The 27,535-nt window shown below is 39.7% G+C and overlaps 1 protein-coding gene across 2 annotated transcripts in view; it reads left to right on the forward strand.

The window, feature by feature from the left end:
- LRBA (LPS responsive beige-like anchor protein) overlaps positions 1-27,535 on the forward strand; it is a 970,380-nt gene that overhangs the window by 359,028 nt on the left and 583,817 nt on the right. For both annotated transcript variants that reach the window (XM_089670467.1, XM_089670468.1), the window contains exons 34-35: positions 10,972-11,036; positions 26,809-26,917. In XM_089670467.1, coding sequence (XP_089526593.1) covers positions 10,972-11,036; positions 26,809-26,917 — 174 coding nt within the window. The remainder of the gene's footprint in view (positions 1-10,971; positions 11,037-26,808; positions 26,918-27,535) is intronic.

The following is a 27,535-nucleotide window of genomic DNA, read 5'->3' on the forward strand; positions in this document are numbered from 1 at the left end:
CCACAAGATGGAAACCATTGGTGAGCCTCAAAAACAGGAAGGCCAGATTAGAGTTTGCCAAACGACATCTAAAAAAGCCTTCACAGTTCTGGAACAACATCCTATGGACAGATGAGACCGAGATCAACTTGTACCAGAGTGATGGAAAGAGAAGAGTATGGAGAAGGAAAGGAACTGCTCATGATCCTAAGCATACCACCTCATCAGTGAAGCATGGTGGTGGTAGTGTCATGTATGGCTGCCAATGGAACTGCTTCTCTTGTATTTATTGATGATGTGACTGCTGACAAAAGCAGCAGGATGAATTGTGAAGTGTTTGGGGCAATATTATCTGCTCATATTCAGCCAAATGCTTCACAACTCATTGGACGCTTCACAGTGCAGATGGACAATGACCCAAAGCAGACTGCAAAAGCAAGCAAAGAGTTTTTTAAGGGAAAGAAGTGGAATGTTCTGCAATGGCCAAGTCCATCACCTGACCTGAATCCGATTGAGCATGCATTTCACTTGCTGAAGACAAAACTGAAGGGAAAATGCCCCAAGAACAAGCAGGAACTGAAGACAGTTGCAGTAGAGGCCTGGCAGAGCATCACCAGGGATGAAACCCAGCGTCTGGTGATGTCTATGCGTTCCAGACTTCAGGCTGCAATTGACTGCAAAGGATTTGCAACCAAGTATTAAAAAGTGAAAGTTTGATTTATGATTATTATTCTGTCCCATTACTTTTGGTCCCTTAACAAGTGGGAAGCACATATGCAAACTGCTGTAATTCCTACACTGTTCACCTGATTTGGATGTAAATACCCTCAAATTAAAGCTGACAGTCTGCAGTTAAAGCACATCTTGTTCATTTCATTTCAAATCCATTGTGGTGGTGTATAGAGCCAAAAATGTTAGAATTGTGTCCATGTCCCAATATTTATGGACCTGACTGTATGTGGCCTCTCGGCAGGTGGGCTTTAACACCGAGCGGCCACATGTACATTATATGTGTCTATTTGTAAAGCATTGTGCACTCGCATGTAATGGAAAGCTCTCGATGCATACTTGCGATAAGTAACTTTCTGATTATGTGACAACTAATCACAGCGGTTACATGATCGGAATGCCCGTGTTACAAGGTCTCAGGTGTGAACGGGGAGCAGGTGTTTTAAATTTGGTGTTATCGCTCTCGCTCTCTCATACCGGTCACTGGAAGTTCAACATGGCACCTCATGGCACAGAACTCTGAGGATCTGAAAAAGAGAATTGTTGCTCTACATAAAGATGGCCTAGGCCAGGGGTGGGAAAACTGTTGCTCTCCAGCTGTTGTGGAACTATATTTCCCATGAGGCATTGCAACATTACAAAACTGACAGCTATGACTTTCAGAGGCATGATCCTGCAACAGCTGGAGAGCCGAAGTTTGCCCACCCCTTGCCTAGGCTATAAGAAGATTGCCAAGATCCTGAAACTGAGCTGCAGCACAGTGGCCAAGACCATACAGCGGATTAACAGGACAGGTTCCATTCAGAACAGGCCTCGCCATGGTCGACCACAGAAGTTGAATGCACATGCTCAGCGTCATATCCAGAGGTTGTCTTTGGGAAATAGACGTATGAGTGCTGCCAGCATTGCTGCAGAGGTTGAAGGGGTTTAGGGGTCAGCCTGTCAGTGCTCAGACCATATGCTGCACACTGCATCAAATTGGTCTGCATGGCTGTCGTCCCAGAAGGAAGCCTCTTCTAAAGATGATGCACAAGAAAGCCCGCCAACAGTTTGCTGAAGACAAGCAGACTAAGGACATGGAGTACTGGAACCATGTCCTGTGGTCTGATGAGACCAAGATAAACTTATTTGGTTCAGATGGTGTCAAGCGTGTGTGGTGGAAACCAGGTGAGGAGTACAAAGACAAGTGTCTTGCCTACAGTCAAGCATGGTGGTGGGAGTGTCATGGTCTGGGGCTGCATGAGTGCTGCCAGCACTGGGGAGCTACAGTTCATTGGGCGAACCATGAATGCCAACATATACTGTGACATACTGAAGAAGGGCATGATCTCCTCCCTTCAGAGAATGTGCCGCAGGGCAGTATTCCAACATAACGACCCCAAACACACCACACCTCCAAGACGACCACTTCCTTGCTAAAGAAGCCATTGGTAAAGGTGATGGACTGGCCAAGCATGTCTCCAGACCTAAACCCTATTGAGCATCTGTGGGGCATCCTCAAACGGAAGGTGGAGGAGCGCAAGTTCTCTCACATCCACCAGCTCCGTAATGTCATCATGGAGGAGTGGAAGAGGACTCTAGTGGCAACCTGTGAAGCTCTGGTGAACTCCATGCCAAGAGGGTTAAGGCAGTGCTGGAAAATAATGGTGGCCACACAAAATGTTGACACTTTGGGACCAATTTGTACATTTTTTATATATAATATATATTTTAAGGGTGAACTTGCACTTTAAGGGTCAGTTCACACTACATGCAGTCCAGTGCGGATTTTCTAATGCATCAAACACACATTGACAATAGGTTATGTGGTTTCTATTGGCATAGTTCACACCAGTGCAGTCAGTTCCATTTCGTTCCAGTTCCAGAAAAAAAGTAGAAAATGCTGCATTTTTTCTGCACTGAACTGCACTGGAACACAGCAAAATGCATCAAAAACGCCACCGGAACGCACATGTCCTTTATTTAAGTTGAAGAAAAAGAGAGACGGAAAAAATTAATCAAAACACAACAGGAACGCATCTGAACTGCGTTTCTATGGTGTGAACCAGCCCTAAATCAAACTTGTTGTCTAATTTACCTGTTGTAGACTTTACTGGTGTAGTAAATATAAGTATCAAGACTTTTTGCAAAGTTGCCAGTGAAGCATATGTGCAAAAATGATCTGCATATACCTAAGTAGCTGGGTTTTCAATGCACATTAGGGGCTTTTGCAGGCCCAAAACACCAAGGTGTAGCAAATGTTATGCAATACCCTCAAATGCCTGCCACACCATTGTTATTATGTATGCTTGCTTGAGTTATACAGTACTTTTTCAATTTGTTCATTTTGAACTTAATTGGCAAACGCTACAAACCTATTTAGCTGTTGTAATGAGATTATTTAAAAACATTTTTAATGCTGATTTTTGTAGTGATAATATACATCACTTATAAAGTGTTTTTTTTTTCTTTCTTTGTCATACATTTTTCTTAATTGGTGTCAAGCAATGTGGTATTTGGCAAGCCTAAAATAAATGATGTCCCAATCCGATTTCTAATACACTTTAAAGCCCATCCTAATGTTTTTGAGGCTGCGGAGCCTATTATGTTTTGGCTGAGTATTTCTATTGATTTAAATAGATATTACCCTCTGCTTTTAGTGTTATCTTCCACATCAGAGCAGATTAAATTACCCACTAGAGGTGTTAAGATGTTAGATATAGAAGGGGGTAAAAAAAAGCTTGTGTTTGACAGAGCAGCTGAGATAATGTCTGGTAAGTATGCCTGTGTGTGTTGTATTGCTTTGTTCACCAAAGCGTCTTTGGAGTGGTGCTGAGAGAGTGGTGACACTGAGGGCAAACTATCGTTGAAATGTTTGAGTTTTGTTTTAAGTTCTTGCATGTTGCCTTAACAGCATTCACCTCTCCATCCCTAATGTGGGGCAAATATGACCTTGTTAGTCCCTGTACATTTTCTTGACTACATTAACTTTGTGTATAATGAAAGATTTAATTTCTGTGTTTTGATTTTCCAGCATTTTGTCTAAATCGTAGCTGTACATTTTGGAAAATTACTAAAGGTTAATGTAGCATATCTGAGTGTCGGCAATGAAATCAGATTTAATGTGACCCTGTTACTACAAGGTCACCTGCAAAAGAAGCATTTATAGGCATACATTTTAGGTGGCCCAAACTACCACATCTCCATTCCCCAGGCAATGCAAATATTTGACTGTCATTTGAGATTAATACTTGCTGCCCCCACAAGCCACTGTGGATCCTCCTGCCAGCTTGTATATCCTGTATTGATGTATGAGCCAGTCGGAAGAACCACTTTGGTTGGCGGGGGAACAAGTATTCTAACAAAAAAAAAGTGCACAATAGTTTTAATCAACCTGAGTAGTATAGTAGCAGCGACTTTTCATTGTACAGGCCATCAGAAAAGTAAGAATAGAAATGCCTCTTTCACAGGTGACCTAGTTTTATATAAGGGACCCTGAGGTGACAGGTTCACTTTAAGAAAACCATGTGCAGGAAAAAACGTGTCGCCCCTTGAACCAAATAAATTTCTTCTCAGCCGGAAAAGAAAATGAATCAATGCTATCTGGGCTGCAGTGACTATTTAACCAGCAACAGGGGTTACCTCTAACATGTTTAGCACTGAAAAGACACGGCAGAGGTGACCCCTGCTGCCATTTAAAATAGACAAAAAAATGTTGACGCAGCCTGAAGTGCTGCATCATTTTCTTTTCTGAACTGGTTCACTGAAGAGCAACACGCTAAAATGGCACCCAGTGATTTTTGAGCGAATCCTGTGGAGGGCCACTTGCCTTAAGACAGCTTACAGATTTCTTTGCAGATTTCTTTTCAGCTGCACTTCATAAAAAAAACAGCTGAAATATGATTGCATGCATTTGAAATGCGTTTTCTTTACCTCTTGCTTTCATAGCACTGAATATAAAAGGCTTTTTTCATAAAACAAGTCTGATAGGAAAGAAGGTGTTATCCTCCTCAGTTATTAAAATTTTATTTTATTTTTCTTGTATATCAAGGGATCTCTGTCTTCACAGTAAGCATGGACTTGTCTGAGGTGTAAACAGGCTTCTCCCTTTTCAAGACCAAAAGGACCCCTCTGTAAAAGGGTAGGGGTTTTGCACATGACACCTCTGGGTCACACCCGCTGATGTTGTTAGCAGAAGACCCAAGCTAAGCAAATCAATAATCAAACAGTGAGGAAAAAAAAGTGAAAGCTGTTAAACAGGCTGTGAAAGCACATCTTTAATTTCCACTAGATGACATTGAAATACCAAGATTACATTCAAATGTAAATGGTTATTATTATTTATTATTATTATTATTATACAGTATTTATAAAGCGCCAATAGTTCGCTCAGCGCTGTACATTGCAAAGGGGGACAGAACATGTGACAGAACAATACCAATACAATGTGATACACGAGGGGTTCGAGGGCCCTGCTCTTTCGAGCTTACAATCTAGGAGGGAGGGGGTGGTGGCACAGGAGGAGATAGCTGTGGGGGATGGAGTGGTAGGAAGAGTGGAGGAGGTCGGCAAGTTAGCAGGGGGTGGGGTAGGCTTCCCTGAAGAGATGGGTTTTCAGGGTGCGCCTAAAGGAGAGGAGAGTAGGTGATAATCTGATGGGTTGGGGCAGGGAGTTCCAGAGGATGGGTGACACCCTGGAGAAGTCCTGGAGGCGGGCATGGGAGGAGGAGACCAGGGAACTAGAGAGAAGGAGGTCTTGTGAGGAGCGGAGTGTGCGTGCTGGGCGGTACTTGGATATTAGGTCAGTGATGTAGTTCGGGGCAGTATGGTGGACAGCTTTGTGCGTTAGGATTTTGAATTTGATCCGTTGCGCAATCGGAAGTCAGTGGAGGGATTGGGAGAGGGGGGTGGCGGAGACAGAGCGGTTGGAAAGGTGAATGAGTCTGGCAGCCGTGTTCAGGATCGACTGAAGTGGTTAATTTAACTTTAAAATGCCAAGAAAATGCATGGTGCATAATTTTTATTTGGGTGGAATATAAATTCCACAGTTTTATCTGTATGTATCGGACAAGGGGTCACAGTGCGTTTTTACATCCTCTACAGTAAATGTGAGTGGAGCTTCCCAATGGGTTGGACTCCCATCATGTACATCCCAATACAAACAGAAGCTAATTCAGGAGGAAAGAAAAGGTTCCAGTACTTGCAAAAGCCTTTGTTTTCTATTACCCATGTACATGTGTTCTATATGTAACAATCTCTAGGCTACATCCAAAACCTTAATTTCATGTTCATGAGATTGGGCTTGAAGAAGGCAGACCTGCACTAGTCTGTGAACACCTATATACACAAGCCACCAAATTGTAATGGAATGGCTGTGATAGTGAACATCATACTGTATATCTGGTATCTGCTTGCATAAGTGGCAATGGTAATTCAATTTGAGTCTTTACATATATGTATTCAGAGCATCATTTTACGTAAGTATTGAGCAGTTTAAATAACCTGGAAGGTACATTATGGTGTGTTTGAATAATAAGGAGCGATTGATTCTTTTCAGACTAAAATCAATTAACAGATCTTCAGTCATTTTTGTTACTGATGAAATGATCAATATTACATGTAAATTACCAAGAGCCCAGTTTTGCTTTATTATTTATGTTTCAGCATAGTAACAATGAACTATCTTCTAGTACATGCTTAAGCTTATTTGTTTTTAATCGTAAAGTACCCCTGACTACCAAGTCGTTATTTTCATTTGGACTTTAGAATTGTATGATGCACACTTTTATACCACTAATTTCCCTCTCTGTGTCATTTTCATTACCTTGCTGTTTTAGTTCCTGAAATATCACTTTGGTGTTTCAGGAGGGCTATTTATGTAGAACCCCAGGATAAGGTACTGCAGGAAATGTGTGTCAATTAGGACCAGCCTAGAATATTGACAAAGCTGAATCTTCTCTGCAGCCCTTCAATTCTTAAGTGTTGAAATGTGCTTTACAGTTACATGGCTGCATTAGTGGTGGGCCTGAGGCTCTTATAGTGTTTCTGCCTTGTTCCTCTGGGAAACAAATAACCAAGGCTATTACACACTTTGTATACTACATTAATATGTGATTGTTCTAAGAAAGTATGTGTTGCATGATGAAACATTAGTTTGATGATGAAAGATGATGCCAATAACGTTCTCATTCACTTTGTTTTTAATTCTGGTGCAGAAGTATTTTTTTTTATTTGAGGTGTGTGTGTGTGTTTTTTTTTTGTTTTTTTTTTTTTTTTTTTTATATGCAACTTACTTGGTTCATTTTGTAAGAAGTATTTAATTAAATAAAAAGAGGGGTGTCTTGTTAAACTAGCAAAAGCTGGAAATCAGAGAGGTTCAATCCTTTGTGAAAAATACATTGTTGAGCTTGAAGCAGAACTCTAGGGAATTTAAAAACTGCCCCTGCAGGGGTTGATTGATCCAATGCTGTGCTACAAATATAATGTCAGTTACAGGTACTGGCCTTTTAAGCAGTCAATTATCTACTGAACTTCCAAACCATGAAAAGGGAGGAAGCCACCTACTGGGATCAAAGCCAATGGTAAAAGTTTAAAAATGTATTGTTCCACTCCAATGGTATTAAAGTTCTCTTGCACCTCTGTCTTCTGGACAGACGTAAGGGTTAACTGCTTGTCTAGAATAGTATAAAAAAGTTTTAACCCCAAATCTATCGCTCACCAAAAAAAAATCTTCACTCAAAACCAATATTATTTTTATATATATAATTTAAAGGAATATTAAAAAGATATACTGTAGCTACTGCAAGCATCTGACGTGTTCTCACATCAAAAAGTCTCAATACCCAAAGAGTGATGTGCAACCAAAAACATATATTAATACTAAATAAATTGTGATTCAAAATATATCTCATAACACCATCATGAATATGCAGTGAATAATAACTTGGTGATATCCAAATGAAAATTAATAAAGTGTAAGTTCATACAGTGCAGAACGATGTATTCATTCAAAAACAATCCTTATAGTCCATTGTGATTATTAATTTAAATCTCCCCATGCGCCAACTCTGTGTAATGTCCACTCATCAAACACAGACGTGCTCTCAGTGTCCACTTGCTGTTACACCTTTGTGCACCTCCACCAACTAATACTGCCCCTTAGCTCTAATCATTGACCAACTGTTAGATTTGGTCAAAGACCGCCTTCCCACTAATAAGGGTAATTCCCGTCACAGCTTTCTGTCAACTGTTTTTGTGACTCTTATACATGCCAGTAAGATATAGGAAATATGAGAAAACCTCTCATAGTGCAGTAACTCCGGACTATCACTATTTACAAAGAAAAAATATACTCACAAAGCATGTGCACAAATCCAGTGCACAGGAATAATTGATTTTTTTAACAATCCACGTTGCTCCCTTAAGGAGAGACATCCATCCACAGTACAGTGAGTAAAATGGCCAACCAGGTACTTCCGTCGTAACCATGCCCCTGACGTGTTTTGTTATGAACAGCATGACTTCTTTATAGTATAGTTGGGCATGGCGTCTAGCTCATGCCTATTATGAACAGATCATTGATTGAAGTAGCAGCCATTTTTTAATAGACCAAGCACTAGAGACCAATTGTGGCTAAAAATGGGTACCTAATACTATAAAACACTGGTGCTGAGTCTACGAATATCTTAAGATGAAATAATTTGATCCCCAATCTACTAATCACATCTGATACAAACCAAGGATGGATGTTTGACATTTTACATCAAGGGGGCAACGGGGATTGTTTAAAAAAAAAAAAAAAGTGATTATTCCTGTGCACTGAATTTGTACACATGCTTTGTGAGTATATTTTGTCTTTGTAAATAAAGTGGTAGTCCAGAGTTACTGTACTAGGCGAGGTTTTCTCATTTTTTTTTTTTCCCCCATATCTTACTGGCATGTATGAGAGTCACAAAAACCGCTAATAGAAGGCTGTGGAAAGAGTTACCCATATTAGTGGGAAGGCACAGTTTGGTTTTTGATCCAAACTCCAGTGAAGCAATAGCATACACAATTAAATTATATATATTAACAATTTTACCTGTCAAACATTTTGTATTCAAGTTCAGCCAGTCTTTTGTTCTAGGTACCCCTGTCTGATAGCAAGGCCAGATCCTTAACCTGCACAGGAGCAGCAGCACAGTTTGATAATGAGAACACTCTCAGCCAGCTGACTGGACAATGAAGGAACTGCAACACATTGATGAACACTCTGCTCTCTCCTCCTGTCAACATGGGGCATTTTAGCACATTTGCATTGCTTCAGAGACTTTCTGTAATCTAGAGCTTGTACCACCTCATCCATGCTGACAATAGCTGTACGGGGGATTGCTGGAGATGGAAATTAAGTTCTTAAAGTGTTACTAAACCCAGGATCATACATTCACTATATCTGGTCTCCCACACTACACACTACTTGGAAGTGTAATTATTTTAGTAAATATAAACTGCTAAATACCTTTTCTCATCAGCAGTCTTGTGACTTCTATCAGTATCCAGCAGAGCACACGTTAATGCTAGTAGGAAGTTTTCTTTCTGCTCCAGGAGCATGCAAAAGCCCTGACCTCTATCTGGAAATGTATTGATTGGCCCTGTGCTGAACACATGCATCTCCGAAGAAAAAAAAAAAACCCTCTCTAGCAATACACACCAAACTAAGCATGTGCAGAGTGTCTCCACGATATGTCTCATCAGGAGATTAGAGGGAGACAGTGGAAGAAGGGGAGGATCAGAGAAGTCAGGATCAAACAGCATTTTTAAACTATGCAGAGGATTAACCCCTTAGGTTCCACAGTGAGTATAACAACCATGCTTTACGTCATATACAGACTGATTTTACTGTTGTGGGTTTAGTAAAACTTTAAGGGTTAAGTTCACCCTTTTAACATGTTACATTCATATTTAGGGTATAACATGCTCATCATCCCCCCCCCCTTCCCTGTGACAGTAGGCAGAGGTCCTTCTCCCCACAGCCGTTATGTTTTAAAAATGGCTGTGCCTGATGGCTGCATCATTCAGTCACAAAGATCTGTAAATGAATGATCTACAAGCCCTGTCTGCCACTGTGAGAGATGCTGGTGAGCCTTCAATGACACTTCATGCAACTCAGTAAGGCAAGCCATAGATCATGCGATTTTCTTTCCTCCAACCTGTGGAATGAAAATTGTTCCATTCCCCCATCAACATTTATCTAAAAGTGGTCGTTTTTGAAGAATGGAAATAGATGGATGTTGCAATATGTGGCCAACTTTTTCATTCCATGCCTAGAAGACTTAGTGCTGTCCTTACAAATCATGGAGGTCATACAAAATACTAGATGGAGTAGTTTTTAGTGTGGGGTGTATTTAATTTTTGCATCAACTAATTTGAGTAAAACTGAAGATTTTGTAATCCAAGTTATACTAATAGCCTTATTTTCATGCTCTATAAAACTCAGTTTTGTCACAATTTTGCAAATGGTTCTTGTATTCATTGAGAGATTGATTAAAATCTTACTTTTCAAAAGGGGTGTACTTATTTATGCTGAGCACTGTGTGTGTGTGTAATACTAAAGGTGCACTTATCCTTTAAGTTGTTTTTAAAATGCATGTGAATGTTACGGTTTATTTTTAAATGACTACATATCGACATTGATTTTAGAAGTTTTTGCCACAGGTCTTTTTTTCTTAGAGAATATGGACAGGTACTTACATCCCTCACACAGGGCACAAGGCTCCGGAGTGTGAATTGTGTAGTGCTCAGGAGTGTGTACGAAACAGCGTGCAGAAGCACAAGGATGCAGGCCCCACCCACAGCACAGAGCTCTCCCCCACCCACACAGTATAGTATAAACACACACACTGTACAAAGTGTTTCCATCATTCACCTGCCAGTTTCAGATCAGCAGGTGGAGATGTGTGACTGGTGGCTCAGTGTCATGTCTGAACTGCTTGAAGAGGCTCACTATCTCTGTAGATACAGAAGCCGGTAGAGGAAGCGAGTAATGCAGAAAACCTCCTGCACCAGCTTCTGTGTTTACAGTAACATTGCTTAAAAACTGCTAAAAGTGCTTAAATCACATTTGAGATGATTGACCATAAGTACCTGTGTTCCATTGTGGAAGTGTGGTCACTGTGACAGTGGCACTTAAAGAAAAGTTTTGAAAACCACAATTCCATACTCTGTTTTCAATACTAAAAATGTAGTAGATTGTGTTATGTGTAAATAGGAATAGAAAATGTGACCAGTGTCTATTTCATTTTACAGGAATGGCAAAATTCTATTCAGAAGAATGCAGGCCTTGCTTTTATTGAACTAGTTAATGAAGGAAGGTAAATAAAAATTTAAACTGCATTAACTGTAAAGTGTGTTATATGTGTTTGCTGGAAAAGCCTACTCATTTGTCTGTAGCAAGCTAAACATCTTTAAGACAGGATGTTTCCAGCATTTATCCACAAAGAACGTTGCATGTGCATGAATTCAGTAAAAAAAAAAAAAAATACACCCTTTTGAAAGAAAATGGATTTTTAAGTATCTATCATAAAGCTTACTTCACTGAGCCATAACACATTTATTATTTGCCATGTAGCAGTAATTTTTATTTTTAGCCTCAAGGGCTGTTATAAAAGTGATATAGTGAACCCATAGTTTTTGAATCGATGTATTAATAGATCCTATATAGTACAAAGCTAAATTTCTTAATTTGTGTAGTTACTACTTGGTTGATCAAATATACAACAGTCTAGTAGAAAGAAGATTGCAGATGATTCCATCCACCAGTGTTGAGCCTGTATTGATATCTGTTTTGGATCTAGCCCAAGTATAAATAAGGTTTGATCCATCCAAGTTATGGGGTCAGAGGAGCTAGATGTCTCCTTAAATGGCTAAATTGCAAATCATAAAAGTGTTTTAATAGTTATTCATATTTTATGTAACTGCAACATTTGCTGAACAGCTTGGACTGCTTATAAATGTGGCAAACATATACATATATACAGTACATGTGAAATAAAAACAAAAAAAGAAAAGATTGCTTTGTATAGTAGATGCCAAAATGGTAGTCTAACAATAGTAAAGATTAGCAATTGGTGGTGATAAATATGATCAGTAACCTTGAACAGTTTTAAAGGTTTTCATGTGTGTCAAAGATTTAATTTAAAATGTTGCAAATTGGTATAAGTATATTAAGTTGATTCTTCAACTTTTCCAACACATTTGTGAGGCAGCACAAGCCTAGATCAAGTAATCCTTACTCTCCTGCGTTCTTATTGAGTTTAACCTTTTGACTTGAAAGACAAATGCATAAGCTTTCATACTAGCTTCAGGTGACTGATTACAGAGGCATTGTCTATAAACCTCGATCCCAGAGGGCACCTAATAGTAACAAAGGTGTTCAGTTTCACTGCCTGAGTCTGTACTGGTTTTTAATTTCTTGTTATGTGGTATGTTCTCCTTTGACCCTGTTTGTAGGGGAACTACTTTGTGTTTGGACATTATTTTATTTGCTTAGAAATCACAGGTATTGCCTTTAAAAATAGCCATCAGTTTTACATGTCACATATTTATAATTGGTTTAAAAGCTGTAATATAAACCTCAACAATGATATCTTGCAACTCATACACAACCTACTTTTGTACTCTTACGTCCCTGAAGTTTGAGCCGTTATATCTGGATGATGCCTGCAGCTGTTTTTTAGAGCCGTCAGTCGGCTGTCTTGTAATCGCAATCCGAGCAGCTAACTAACCGCTCGATTGCTATTACAAGCAGCTGGTAGGGACTTCAAACACCCCCCCCGACACCTTCTGTTGCTTTAATGGGATCTCCCATCTCACCAGAAGTCCCGATCAACCTGCCGGATCTTCTGCCAGCTGATCATAGAGCCCAACAAAGGCTGGATTGGGTAAACTTCAGTTTTACTCGGAAATACACAGTGCCATTGTTTAACCATTTCAATACTGTGCCATTTTACACCTTCCTGCCCAGGCCATTTTTCAGGTTTCAGCGCTCTCACACTTTGAATGACAATTGCGCGGTCATACAACATTGTACCCAAACTAAAATTTTATAATTTTCTTCACACAACTAGAGCTTTCTTTTGGTGGTATTTAATCACCGCTGGGGTTTTTATTTTTTGCTAAATTAACAAAAAAAGACCAAAAATTTTGAAAAAAAAAACATTTTTCTTTGTTTCTGTTATAAAAGTTTACAAATAAATAATTGTTCTTCATAAATTTAGGCCGAGATGTATTCTGCTACATGTCTTTGGTGAAAATAACCCAAATTAGGATGTATTTTTTAGTTTGTAGGAAAGTTATAGAGTTCACAAACTATGGTATAGATCTGATTATTGATCAATCCTGAAGTACTGACAGCCAATCTAATTTCTTGAGGTTCAAGAATGTCAGAATAGTACAGATATCCCCAAATGACCCCTTTTTGCAGAGTAGACAGTCCGACGTACTTCATAAGAGGCATGGCGAGTTTTTTGAAGTTGTATTTTTTTGTCATAATTTTTCGGAAAATGAAAAAATTAAAAAAATGATTTTCACTATTTTTTTTTTTTACATACTGTCACCAGTGCAGTACAGCGTAATCATATAACTGGCATGGCGGTGAACAGGGACACTGACTGGTGACAGTATGAAAAAAATATATATATATATATTTTTTTTTATTATATTTAATTTTTTATTACATTTTTTTTAATTTTTTTAAAGATTTTTTTTTCATATTTTACTATGGCCAAAGTAGTACAATGTTACCATAGTAACATTGTACTACTTTGGGGAAGTGATCAGTATTTATTTATTTATTTATTTTTTTACACAATTTGCTTATAGCAAAGAATTACTTTGCTATAAGCAAGCATGAAATCGATTCATTCAGGTTTTTTTTTTTTTTTTTGTGCTTAGCTGTGATTTGGTCACAGCTAATCACATGACATGTGCATGTGATTAGCTGTGACCATTCACAGCTAGGCACTAGTATACAATGGATGGCATCATGAATGAAGCCATCCATTGTATACAACTGTCATGTGACCTGCTGTGATTGGTCACAGCAGGTCACATGGTACCAGCAACGGGAGCCGGTACTCGGATCTGTCATCGGCCGTGTCCGAGGTGCACGGCCGGTGACAGATCGCACTGCTGCGCCGCTCTGCATTAGCGCAAACGGCGCATGTGCGGGAGCACGCCAAATGGCGTGCACCCGGAATGCAGGGACACAATTGAAGCCGCCAAACGGCCATTGGCCGGGCGGCTAATGGTTAAAAAGAAAAGCATTCACACCGATCTTGGTGTGGTTAAATGCTTTTAAGGGTAGAGGACAGCAATATAAGTGATTAAAAATTTTTTTAAGGCGACAGTGTACATTTGTTTTATAAAAAAAACCCATTAAAATGCTCCAATCCCCCCATGCTTACACGCAAAGGTGAACGCTCGCATTGGTCTTGCTTGCACGCAAACCACGATCATCCCCGCGATCATGCTAATGTCAGATCATGGGCAGTAATTCTAGCACCAGACCTCTCCTCTGTAAATCTAAAGTGACCTGGCTTTTAAAGGCTTTTAAAATGTCGACTATGGATAGTAAAATGTAAGTTGTTTGTTGCTGGTGCACTGGCATGCACAATTTTAAAGCGTGACATGTTTGATATCTTTATACTTGGGGTAACATCTTTTAAAAGAAAAAGTAGGGCAAGTAGATTATGAAAACTCCTTATGCTTGAGATAAAATTATCTAATTTCACTTCATGAGTGACTCTGTTGGCACCAGTCTGACCCCCATCCTTTGAGTGAAAAATTGAAGGAGTGGGCAGAAAACTATCCATCGAATAGTGGCTGCATCGGATCAGATGCAATCACTGTTTGGGTATTCTGAAAGCCACTAGCGCAGGCTGTCTGACTTCAATAGCCTTAGCAGGGTTTGAGGAACCTGTTTGATTTTTGTGTGTGTGGGTTGCCAGCTCAAGATGGAAAACTGGGGTCTCTCAAAGTGTGATTTCACAGTTTAACCACTTCCCGTCCGGCCCATGTACATGAACGACCGGACGGGAGCAGTGCAGGAGCGGGTGGCCGTTTATAAACGGCCTCCGCATTCACTGCCTGTGTGCGCTCCGAGAGTGTGTGTCACCACGATCCGGTGCCCGCTGTGTTCGTTCGCTGTACAGGACCTCTGCGTGAGGTCCCGATCATATGATCAATGGTTGGCCAATCAGTGATCACATGAATAGTAGTAAGCAAGATGTCACTTGCTGACATCATTGCTTACTACTAGTGAAATCTGGGAATGATCACAGAGGTCACATGGTACAAGGCTATTCACAACAGCCTTGTACCATGTGACAAGCTGTGACCAATCACAGCTCTCACAGTATTTCTCAATGGCTGCAAGAATGCAGCCAGAGAGGAGGAGAAATTATTGCTTTTACAGCCTTTGAGTGTAAAAGCAATCAGTGTAAAAAGAAAAAAAAAATCTTCATCACCCCCCACAAGTAGTACAGTGTCATTATGGTGAAACTGTGCTGCTAGGGTGACCGTATGTTAAAAATAAATTAAAATTATAATTTTTGGTTATAAACAAATTTGTTTTATTTGTTACAAAAAAAAGCTGAATACATTTTGGCAAAGATTTATAAAGAAAGATTATTTATTTGCAAAATTTTATAAGAAAAACACTTTATTTTTTTGCTATAGAAGTTAAAAAGTCCAAACATTTTGAAAAAAAAAAGTCCCAGTGGTGAATAAACTTGAAGTGGTTAAAGCTAGTGGTACTTTTGTTAATACTATTACTAGTGATACCATTAGTAAAGTCAGTTGTCTTAGGTTTAATGTTTGTCTGAAATTCTTAAAAAAAATCCAAAGTGCAAAATTGATTATTTTATAGGAATTGATCATTTAGGGGATAACAAAAGGTTTTTTTTATTGTACAGTGCATGACACAGGCTCTTTTAAATCTTGTCCATAGAGGACCTCCCAGAAATCCTCAGTAATTTGCTAGTGTCCTTAGGTGATGGACAACCTCTGTATTAAGAGCAGGTTTATGGATTTTTTTTTTTTTTAAATGACTGGAAGATTGAAGATTTCACTTGGTTCTACACACAGAGAAACCCTGCTCCACCTAGCTGTATCAACATGGCTGAGGCAGCTTCTGGATCGGTTGTCCCTTGGCAGTGCTTTCAGAACCCTACCTGGACCCTGCTACAAGAAATGGAAACAGGGGCAAGCATGTAATGGTGTCATTCAATTCCGAACTCTGCTTGTGGCACTCACCCTTGGTACAGTAGTACATTGCATTGTAGATAGTTGCAGATTGCTCTACAGATTCAGGGAAGTGTCAATCCAAATCCTGGTAGTTCCAGTCCCTGTTGACCCACCCAATGGGGTATACCTTTCTGAAGCAGGCAAAATATGGAAGTACTTCTGGTGGTTTTTCCCCTGGGTAGGTGTTTGTTCCATGGTGTGGTGGTTCTGAAGCCCTGCTCCTTTGCACAGGGGTTCACTTGTGGGGTTAGTCACTGGTCACAGTGTCCATGTCTTGGGAAATGTAGAATGGGCATCTTAGACTATGAGCAGACACGTTTTACATATTTGGTCACTGTATGGCCTACTGCCCTCTGTAGGTGGTACACAGACCTCCTGTTAGCTCTGGGCACTATCTTGAGTACATTGCTATACTGAAGACAGGCACACCACAGCTCCAGCTGCTACTCTGCTCCAGTTTGTGACTTAGGTCTGTGCATCAGCCTCATCAGATTTTCCAGTAACCTCAGTCGTGGGAAACCCCGTCTGTTTGTCACTAGTCTTTGCACTAAGGTTGTGAGTACCCTATAGGGGATCCCCTCACCCTCATGACAGCCGTCAGACAGAAGTAAATTGGGATGCAGGGACTGTCCAACAAACACTGTGCACAGGGACCATAATGAAGTTGTTCAGGGTACCCTCCAAAATGCTGCACTTGGGTCGTTGGTCCTCCGTCTCTCTATGGCTTCATGGCTTACAAAACTCATTAGGGTGGCAGCAGATGACTCACAGCCCTATGAGAACTGGTACCAATTGTGGCTTCGGCTGAAAGGCATGATCCAGCATTGTCTACATTCCCAGGATAGACAGTCGGCAGGTGGACTTCCACAGTCATCAGCTTCTGGATGAAGGTGAAGGGTAACTTCACCTGGAACATCTGTCACTGCTGGGAGATGCTGAATGTACGGTGGATATAAAAAATCTACACACCCCTATTAAAATGTCAGGTTTCTGTGTTGTAAAAAAAATGAGACAAAGATAAATTATTTCATAACTTTTTCCACCTTTAATGTGACCTATAAACTGTACAAGTCAATTGAAAAACAAACTGAAATCTTTTAGTGGGGGAAGTAAACCTAAAAAAACTAAAATAATTTGGTTGCATAAGTGTACACACCCTCTTATAACTGGGGATGTAGCTGTGTTCAGAATTAAGCAATCACATTCAAAATAATGTTAAATAGGAGTCAGTACACACCTGCCATCATTTAAAGTACCTCTGATTAACCCCAAGTAAAGTTCAGCTGTTTTTAGTAGGTCTTTCTTGACAGTTTCTTAGTCACATCCTACAGCAAAAGCCATGGTCCGCAGAGAGCTTCCAAAGCATCAGAGGGATCTCAGTGTTTTTTTTTATAATTTAAATATTTATTGGTTTTCAAAATATTAGGAAAATTAAAATCTACAATATAAATTCTTTACATTCTTATAACAACAATATCTAACTTATAAATTCATTTCCTATATTTTCCTTATTTCTCCCAACCCCCCCGTTAGAAAAATCCGAAGTCACCCCCCTCCCTCCCCCTCCCACCCCACCCTTCGACTACCGCTCTTTGGCAAGAGAAAAAGGGGCTTTAAATCGTGTTCTCACCACAGAGGGGCAGGAAAGAGAGAGGCCTTATTCCATCCACTCACCCTTGATCTAAACTCTTCCCATTTTTTCCATTTCGCATGGTATATCACCAAGCCATCTTCCTGGATATAAAACCGTTTCTCTAATCTTACAATATAGTCCACTCTATCTATCCAGTCTTGTTTTTTTGGAGCTTCTACTTGATGCCAAAATTTTGTGATCAATCCCTTGGCTGCATTTAAAAAATACCATACTCCTGATTATTTATATTTATTTACTGGTATTTCTGTATTATGTAAAAGGCAGGTTCCGGGGTCCAGACTAATATCAATTTCAGTAATCTTTCTAATTTGGTGTACCACTTTTCTCCAAAATACTTGTATCTTTGGACATTCCCACCATATGTGATAAAACGTGCCTATCTCTCTACACCCCCACCAACAAAAAGGTGATTTCTCTCCACTCATCTTATGTTCTATACTTGGGGTAATATATCCTCTTGTCAAACATTTAAAATTCATTTCCACCTCTCGTGAACTTATATTCTCATGAACCAATCTAAATATTTTTTTCTGTTTAACCTCATCTATCTCCACACCCAGATCTTTCCCATTTTTCTATATACATTAATTGTTCTCCACCTCTATCTAACTCAGTGAGAATTTTATATATTTTTGCTGTACCATGTTTCCCATCACCTCGTGATCCCAACAACTTCTCAAACAAGTTCCAATCTATACTTGCTCTCAAAGGCTTAGGCAATTTCCCCACAAAACATTTTAATTGATTATAACTCCAACTATCTATCCTAGTGAAAATCTTTACCTCTTCCTTTTTCAAGTCCTTAAGTGTTCTCAATTCTACACCTTTCATTATATCTCTCAACTGGGCTCCCTCATTTCTGATCCATTTTCCTGAGACCTCCTCCCTACCTGGCGGGAAGAACCCTGAATTTCTCAATGGCATCAGGAATGAGTTATACTCCCACTTTAACTGTCTGTGCATTTTATCCCACACTCTTAACACATTTAAAGTATACACACTCGTGCTTTCTTTTAATCCTGTATACTCTGTAGGCACCCATATACTCGTATTTAAATTTTTACCACTAAGTGAATTTTCTATTGTGACCCAACTTTTCCCTTTTAAATTATATGTCCAGTCAAATATTCTAGCCAAAATAACTGCATTATAATATTTCTTAAAGTCAGGCACTCCCAATCCGCCATTCTCTTTATTTCTAGTTATCACTTCATAAGATACTCTAGGTTTTTTATTTCTCCAAATAAATCTTATCTTTTTCATTATCTTAAAATATACCTCTGGAAGCTTAATAGGGACCATTTGGAATTTATATAGGATTTTGGGAACTACAACCATTTTTATCAAATTTATACGTCCCAACCAGGACCGATTTCCTCTCCCTAATCTCTTTAATTCCTCTCTAATTTCGTTTAACATTACTATATAGTTTGATTTAGACAAGTTTTTATAAGCCGAGGTGAGTTTTACTCCTAAATACTTTAATTCTCTCTCTTTCCACACAAAGGGAAATTCCCCTTGTATCCCCCTTTTTACTTTATTTGGAAGGTTTATATTTATATCTCTGTTTTAGACTGGTTAATTTTTAAGTTTGACATCTCTCCATATTCCTTCAGAGCCCTCATTAAATTAGGGAGCGTTATCCTAGGATTTCCTACATAAAACAATTCATCTGCAAATGCAGCAACCTTATGCACTATATTTCCCACCCATATTCCTTTTATGTCTGTGTTTTTCCTTATTGTTGCTAACAGTGATTCCAAGGACAGAACATACAATAATGGGGACAGTGGGCAGCCCTGTCTTGTTCCGTTTGTCATCTCAAATGACTCCGACATTTCCCCATTTACCATAACCACTGTAGAGGGGCACCTATACAACTTTCCTATCCAAATTCTCATTCTAGCACCCACTCCCAGGATCTCCAATGTATCCATCATATATCCCCAATTAACTTTATCAAATGCCTTCTCTGCGTCCACTGAAAGAGCCACCACTGGCGTCTTTCCCTTTCTACTTTTCTGAATAAGCAACAATGATCTCAACCCATTCTCTCTACCCTCTCTCCCTTGGACAAAACCCACCTGATCATCATGTATCCATTCGGGCATTAAATCTTTCAATCTATTTGCTAAGATCTTTGCATAAATATTTGTATCTATATTTAATAGTGATATTGGTCTATAGCTTGAACATTGGGTGGGATCTTTTCCTTCCTTGTAAATGAGGACCGCCTGAGCCTGCAGTGATTCTCGTCTCATATCCATCTCTTCCCCCAAGGCATTGAAATAGGACTTCAATTTAGGTATTAACACTTCACTGTATTTTTATAATAACTAACTGTATACCCATCTGGCCCTGGGCTTTTGCCTGTCATAGAATTTTTTAATGCTATCTTTATTTCATCATAAGTAATTTCAGATTCTAGAGAATTCAAAAGATCTTCATTTAATTTCGGTAATCCTGCGTTTTTTAAATATATTCTTCTTTTTTCTACATTTGTTATTCCGTCCTTACATGTTAAATCTTGGGGGGCAATGTTATAAAGTTTGCTATAATAATCCCTAAACACTTTTGCAATATCTCTAGTTGAGTGAACCAGTTCTCCCTTGAGGTTCTTTATTTTCTCTATATAATTCCTATTTTTCTTTTTCCTTAAAGCTCTCATCAAAAACTTTCCTGTTCTATCCCTCCATCTCTATCGTTCACATAACACTTTGTTAAGACTCTCTTCTTCTCCTCTTCCATCATAATCTCTAATTCTTTATTTTCCTTTACCTTCTGCATTATCTCTTTTGTTATATTCTTTTTATGCAATTGTTCAACCTCCTCCAGTTCTTTTAGGAGCCTACTGATCTCTCTCCTTTCCGTATTCTTTCTAGCCCCAATTGCAATAAGGACTCCCCTTATATATACCTTATGGGCCTCCCACACTGTAGCCTCCGACACCTCTCCCGTTTCATTTTCCTCAAAATATCTCTTAATCTCCTCTCCAATCTTTCGCTCAATCTCTGCATCCATTAGGAGAGCCTCATTCAACCGCCACACCGACCCTCCTGAAGGCCTTCTTCCCCATCCTACTTTCATTACAACCGGGGCATGGTCTGAGAGTGACATTACCTCTATTGTCACTCTAACCAAAGACTCTATTAATTGGTGATCTATCAGTATGTAATCCAGTCTAGAATACATCTCATGGGCCCTTGAGAAGAAGGAATAGTCTCTATCGTTCATGTGCATAATTCTCCAACTGTCCACCAGCTGATACTCCCTTATCACTTTCCTCAATACTCTTAGGACTTACTCCCCTCTCTTTGTGTAGATGAAGTAGTGTCCATTTGTGGGTCCATACATAAATTAAAGTCCCCAGCTACTATCAAATACCCCTTTCTAAAACCCATCAATCTTTTTAAAAAAATTTTCACGATTAACTCCGGATTCTTATTAGGGCAATAAATATTAACAACTGTACATTCAATATCCTGTATTTTACCTCTCAGAAATAAAAACCTCCCCTCTGGGTCTGTCTCTCTTTCTTCCAACTCAAACCTTATATTCTTTGCAAATCCTATAGCTACCCCCTTTGCTCTTTTAACCGGGGAATCTGCATAGTACCATAACGGATAATATCTAGAATTCAACTTGACTTCAATTCAAAATGCGTTTCCTGTAGGAAAGCCACTGATGCTGCTCTATGTTGTAGTTCCTTATATAATTTAAATCTTTTTCCTGGACAACACAATACGTTTACATTATAGGTTATAAATCTTAAATCTTCCATTTCCTTTATTTTTTTTTTTTCCCTTCTCTCTATCTTATCCTCTCTCTCTCTCCGCCCCTATTACTCTTATCTTCCTCCAAGCTGTCCAACCTAATACCCTCCCTCCATCCCTCCCTCACCCCTCCACCCTCCAGTCTACCCCTCCCATCCTTTAGGCTTACGGTTTGCCTATACATCTTTTGAGGGACCAAACCCAACATAGATTACCTCCTTGGGGTTGAACTCCAACCATGGACAGATCCCCCCACCTCCTCAGATACCCCAAAACTATCTCAGTCGTCAATTCGATATGCTCCCACCTTTCTTAAGGTCCCAAAAGAGAAAAAGAGAGAGAGGGGTAACGTCAAGCGGGATGAAAAAAAAAAATAAAAAAAATTTTTTTTCCATCCAGCGCCCTCAGTTCCCCATCTCCCCCTTCTAGCAAACTGCCACTCCTCTCTCTCTCTCCACCTCCTAAACCCCCTTCTTCTACCTCCCAGCCAGGGATCTCCATTATTTGTAACTCAAGTCTATCACAGAAGTCTAAGTCCTCAGGAAATCTCAACTGAGCTGTAACTCCATTCTTCCATCCGATTAGGCACTCCAGCATTCCCCATCTGTAGTGCACCTTTTGCTTTATCATCTGCTCTAACAGGGGTTTTAGAGATCTTCTCCTCCATAGTGTCTCTGTTGTTAAATCCGCAAAAATCTGTATATTCATTTCTCCATATTTAATACTTGATCTTCCCTTAGTCTTTCTCCATACTTCTTCTTTATCTGACCATTTCTGAAATTGGACTATTATGTCTCTTGGTTTCTCTTTTCCGCTTCCTTGTTGATTTTTTCCTATCCTGAATACACCTTCCAGGTTAACCATTTCTGTTTCTGATCTGTCCATTATGGAGTCTAATATTTTACAGATAAGGCCTCATGTTTCTTCTTCCTTTACCGACTCCGGAACTCCTCTTACCCTAATGTTGTTTCTCCTCTCCCTGTTTTCTTGTACTTCCATTCTGTATAGCAACTTTTTTTGATCTTTCTTAATATCTGTTGTCCTTTTCTCTAGATCAGAAGTATATTGGGCATGACTTTTAACTCTTTCCTCCGTCTCCTCCACCCTCAATAGCATCCGGCCCACATCATTTCGTATACTCATCATTTCATGCTTTGTTTTTTTTAGATTCTTGAACATATCTGCCATCTTTCTTGTTTGGAATTTGTAATTCACTTTCAGTGTCTCTCATCTCCAAATTTTCTGTAGCTTGTTGACTGCTACATTTATTTCCCAGGGCGAGTCTAGGGCTACCTTCTATACTTATTTCCAGTTCACTTTTTTCACCGACACCTTGAGACTTATCTGGAGTCACATTTCCTTGATATGTATATTTTTTTATAGTACCAGTTTGAGACCCCTTTGGCCCACTATTTTTAACATTTTTATTCTTCATCTCTTCTATGCGTTTTGTTTTCTTCAATGGGGGAAACACCAGAATTGATTAAAATATGTGCCAGGGACCTATATTTATTATTGTCCCCATCTCCACTTAGTGCACGTTCCAGGCTGCTTTAAATTCCTCCTTTCTCTGTCAGACTCCCCAGGGAAACCCCTTTTTACAACTCTTCTTTCTCCCTTTAGACAGCCAAAAAACAGTAATTTATGCATCGCAATAGTCAATCCAGGCTGTTCACACTCACCCTCCACAGCTGCAGCATCAGCAGATTCCTCAGCTGTCACAGTCCATAGCTCTCTTCGGGGGGGGGGTTTCCTCTGGGTTTCTTCTCTTTATCACTCCCCTGTGGAAAAGTCACCTCTATTCGGGGGGGGGGGGGGGGGGTGGCATCGTGCTGCACGGTTTCCCCATGTGAGACTATCATGTACTGGGAGGGGAGCGAACCGGCGTCTTCCTCTCTCCTCTAAACGCCAGACGGCTTTTTCCCTACCCAGTGCTTCTCTGCGGCTGACACGTGGTCAAGCCGCACCTCCTCGTCTCCTCGGCAACCCTGCCCTCAGCTATCACTTCCTCGAGTGGGTCTCCAGCCTGTCTCCAACCCAGCCTGACGATGCGGTCCACCGCCTCCTCACCGTGTCCGGAGCACTGTCTCCAGTACGGGACCCACCATACTCCGGTAGGTCTCCCCGGTCTCTGCTCTCCAACAACTATATCCGAAGCGAGGGGAAGCACGGAGAGCACCCACACCGCGCTCTCCTACACTGCCATAGTTAGGCTCCTCCCCCCACAAGTGGGATCTCAGTGTTAAAAGGTATCAGGAGAAGGGTACAAAAGAATTTCCAAGGCGTTAGAATATACCGTGGAACACAGTGAAGACAGTCATCATCAATTGGAGAAAATATGGCGTAACAGTGACATTACCAAGAACTGGACGTCCCTCCAAAATTGATGAAAAGATGAGCAGAAAAGTGATCTGGAAGGCTGCCAAGAGACCTACAACAACATTAAAGGAGCTGCAGGAATATCTGGCAAGTACTAGCTGTGTGATACATGTGACAACAATCTCCCGTATTCTTCATATGTCTGGGCTATGGGGTAGAGTGGTGAGACTAAAGTATTTTCTTACAAAGAAAAACATCCAAGCCGAGCTAAATTTTGCAAAAACATATCTGAAGTCTCCCAAAAGCATGTGGGAAACTGTTATGTTCTGATGAAACCAAGGTTCAATTTTTTGGCCATAATTCCAAAAGATACAGTATGTTTGGCGCAAAAACAACACTGCACATCACCAACAGCATACCCACAGTGAAGCATGGTGGTGGCAGCTTCATGCTTTGGGGCTTTTTTTTCTTCAGCTGGAACTGGGGCCTTAGTCAAGGTAGATGGAATTATGAATAGTTCCAAATTCAAAACAATATTGGCACAAAACCTTCAGGCTTCTGCTAGAAAGCTGAACATGAAGAGGAACTTCATCTTTCAGCATGACAACGACCCAAAGCATACATCCAAATCAAAAAAGGAATGGCTTCACCAGAAGTAGATTAAACCTTTTAAATGGCCCAGCCAGAGCCCAGACCTGCATCCGATCGAAAATCTGTGGGGTGATCTGAAGAGGCCTGTGCATAGGAGATGCTCTCGCAATCTGACAGATTTGGAGTGTTTTTGCAAGGAAGCGTGGGCAAATATTTCCTAGTCAAGATATGTTATGTTGATAGACTCATACCCAAAGAGACTGAGTGCTGTAATAAAATCGAAAAAGTGCTTCAACAAAGTATTAATTTAAGGGTTTGTGCACTTATGCAACCATATTATTTTAGTTTTTATTTTTACTTCCCTCCACCTAAAAGATTTCAGTTTGTTGTTCATCTGAGTTGTACAGTTTATAGGTTACAGTAAAGGTGGAAAAAGTTCTGAAAAGATTGAGCTTTGTCTCATTTTTTTACATCACAGAAACCTGACATTTTAACAGGGATGTGTAGACTTTTTATATCCGTTGTAGATCTGTTGACATCCCAATTCAACAATATCATTAACAGGTTTGTGGTCAGGATCAGGAATCTAAAAGCCTTTGCAGTGGACACTGATCCTGTGGGATCTGTTTCAACAGATATATGCCTTGCCCTTGCTACAGATTCTTCCTTGGCTACTTAACAAGATCCAGCTGGAAGGCGTTCCAGTGATGTTGGTGGCACAAAATTGACTAAGAAGGACTTGGTACTTAGACACCCTTTAACTCCTGGGGTTTACCATCCTGCTTCACGATCACTGGTTTTAATGGCTTGGCTGTTGAAAGCTGAGCAATGAAAGATTGGGGTCTCTCTGACCGCTATTCCTACTGTTCTTGAGGTTAGGAAATTGACCTCTACGCAAGGTCTGTAACCACACTTGGAAGGCTGCAAGACACACAAGTTTCCTGCTAGACAATACTGCATGGAATATATCTTGTCCTTTCTCCAATCTGGGCAGAAGCACTTGAGCACCTTGAAGGATCAAGTCTCTGTTTGGCCATTCTTTTTCATAGACCACTGGCCACTCATTTCCTGGTAATGCTCTTTGTTCAAGGGGTGGCTAACCTTACTCCCCCTGTTCATTCATGTGGGATCAAATGTGGTCCTGTTGGCTCTATAGATGCCTCCCTTTGAGCCCATTTGGGATATTCCCTTGGTTGACCTTACTCACAAGATGGATTTTAGAACTGGCAGCCTTATCCTGTAAGAAACACTTCATTTTTCTTCATAGAGATAATGTGGGTTTTGGGCATCGGGCTTTCTGCCTCCCATACGGTGTTTTTTTCCCCTTTGAAGTGGAATTAAGGGCAAAATCAACACTGACATATGATGCAGTTTGCCACAAGCCTTAATTTAGCTCTTTTAATTCCCGCCGTAGCAATTTTTTTTACTTGCCAATCCTGCTGTTATTTTTCAACTGCCTTTAACAGACCCATTAAACACTTACGGGGGGATGTGCCTTTAAACTTTTATCCCCTAAAAAACACCCTTTTCTGTAAATGCATAAGATGTGTTATCTGGAGTTGGTTTTTAACCTATTAGTCTCTTTATGTAAAGTCTGTCTAAATCTACATGCCCATGTAACACCACTCTCAAGACATTGTGGCTGTCCAAAGGTGTCTCTGTTGCTCTCAATATGTAAAAGAGTCATACTAAAATAGGAAGTGTGATACTTAATGGCTCATCAGCTGAAAATGGAAAAAAAGACAAAAAAAAAACGAATGCAGCCACCACATTTGAGGATTGATGATATGTCTTATATATAACATTTTTGTTTGGGTTTAATACTGCTTTAATCAATACATCATTGTACTATCTCTGAGTCCTGTTCCTAAGCACGCCAAAGATGCATATCTACATTATTTAGATGTTGCATGTGCAGTGTGCGTTTCCCTTTCTGCCACTGCCTTTATCCGATCTTGGGATTCTGCTAGTCCTCTGTTAACATGTTTGTGAAGTAACATTATATGCTGTGTTGACTGCCCCTAAGTTGTATTGCTTGGGGATGTCCTATGGTCAAGATTTAAAGAAGCCTGTGTTCTGTATGGTAGGAAAAAGAAATAAAGATTTTTGACCTTCCTATAAAATATTTTTCTTACATTTCACTGATAAAATTTCCCTGGTCTCTGCAATACATTTTTTTACCACACTGTATTTTAGCCTTGATTAAACTCCTAGTTTTATTTTTACTTTTGAGTTTACAAACAAAGCTCATAATTTTCCAGTCATGCAGCCTCTTCAAAATATTGAAGCAGTTGACTAAACTTGCACAGACTTTCGAGGCTTCTGCTGGCTAAGGTTTTGGCAGAAAAAGTGATAAAAAGATGTGAAATAAAAATGGAACTTAACAAGAATTGGTACTTCTGAAACGCATACAAATGTAAGCAAGGTTGAACATTGTATATTCAAGTGCATTACCTATAGTATATACCATGTTTTTAATGAATTTGAATTATTTTTGTGTAGACTGCTAAGCCAAACTATGAAAGATCACCTGGTGAGGGTAGCAAATGAAGCTGAATTTATCCTGAGCAGACAGCGAGCAGAGGAAATACACAGACATGCAGAGTTTGAGGTAAGCTTAACTTCAAATGCTTACATTTAATGTTGTGAACTGCTCTTCTTTCTATTATCTTTTATTCAACTCTTCATTTCTTAGTTTTCTAAAATCTTGTTTTATTTCTTATATCTTTTCGTTAACCAACAGTTAATTTATTTACATATATTCTTTGCTCACATCCAGCAAACTCACTCACTTTTTTTTTTTTTTTTAAAACCATGTACCAACAGTATATTTTGTTGCAGCAGTCCTAAAATATGGGACTAAAATCACAACTTTTTAATTTACTGGCTTTGAAATTGAATGTCCAGAGGTTTTTTGTAGAGCATTTTTGTATGCCTTTAGCAATAAACCAGAAAATGTTGTTCGTTGATAGATTCGTTCAATGGAGTAACTGTGAAGATGAACAGGTGGGCTTGTGCACTATTGGCAGATTTGTCTTGAGTACATTTGTCTTCATGAAATGTGATGACATTTACAAATGTCCTGCACTTTTAGATTTGGTGGCAACGGACAGTAATGATGCAGTGAGGTGTGATAGGAACTCCAGCATTTGTTTGTCATTCACAGTAAAAAAAGCAGAATCAATAACAGAAGGCAAGGGATGAGATTGTATTGTTGGAAAAGGTTTTA

This window comes from Staurois parvus, unplaced genomic scaffold, assembly GCF_062004578.1.
Source record: "Staurois parvus isolate SC_StPar_1 unplaced genomic scaffold, SC_StPar_1.0 ptg000090l, whole genome shotgun sequence".
In the NCBI taxonomy this organism is placed as follows: Eukaryota; Metazoa; Chordata; class Amphibia; order Anura; family Ranidae; genus Staurois; species Staurois parvus.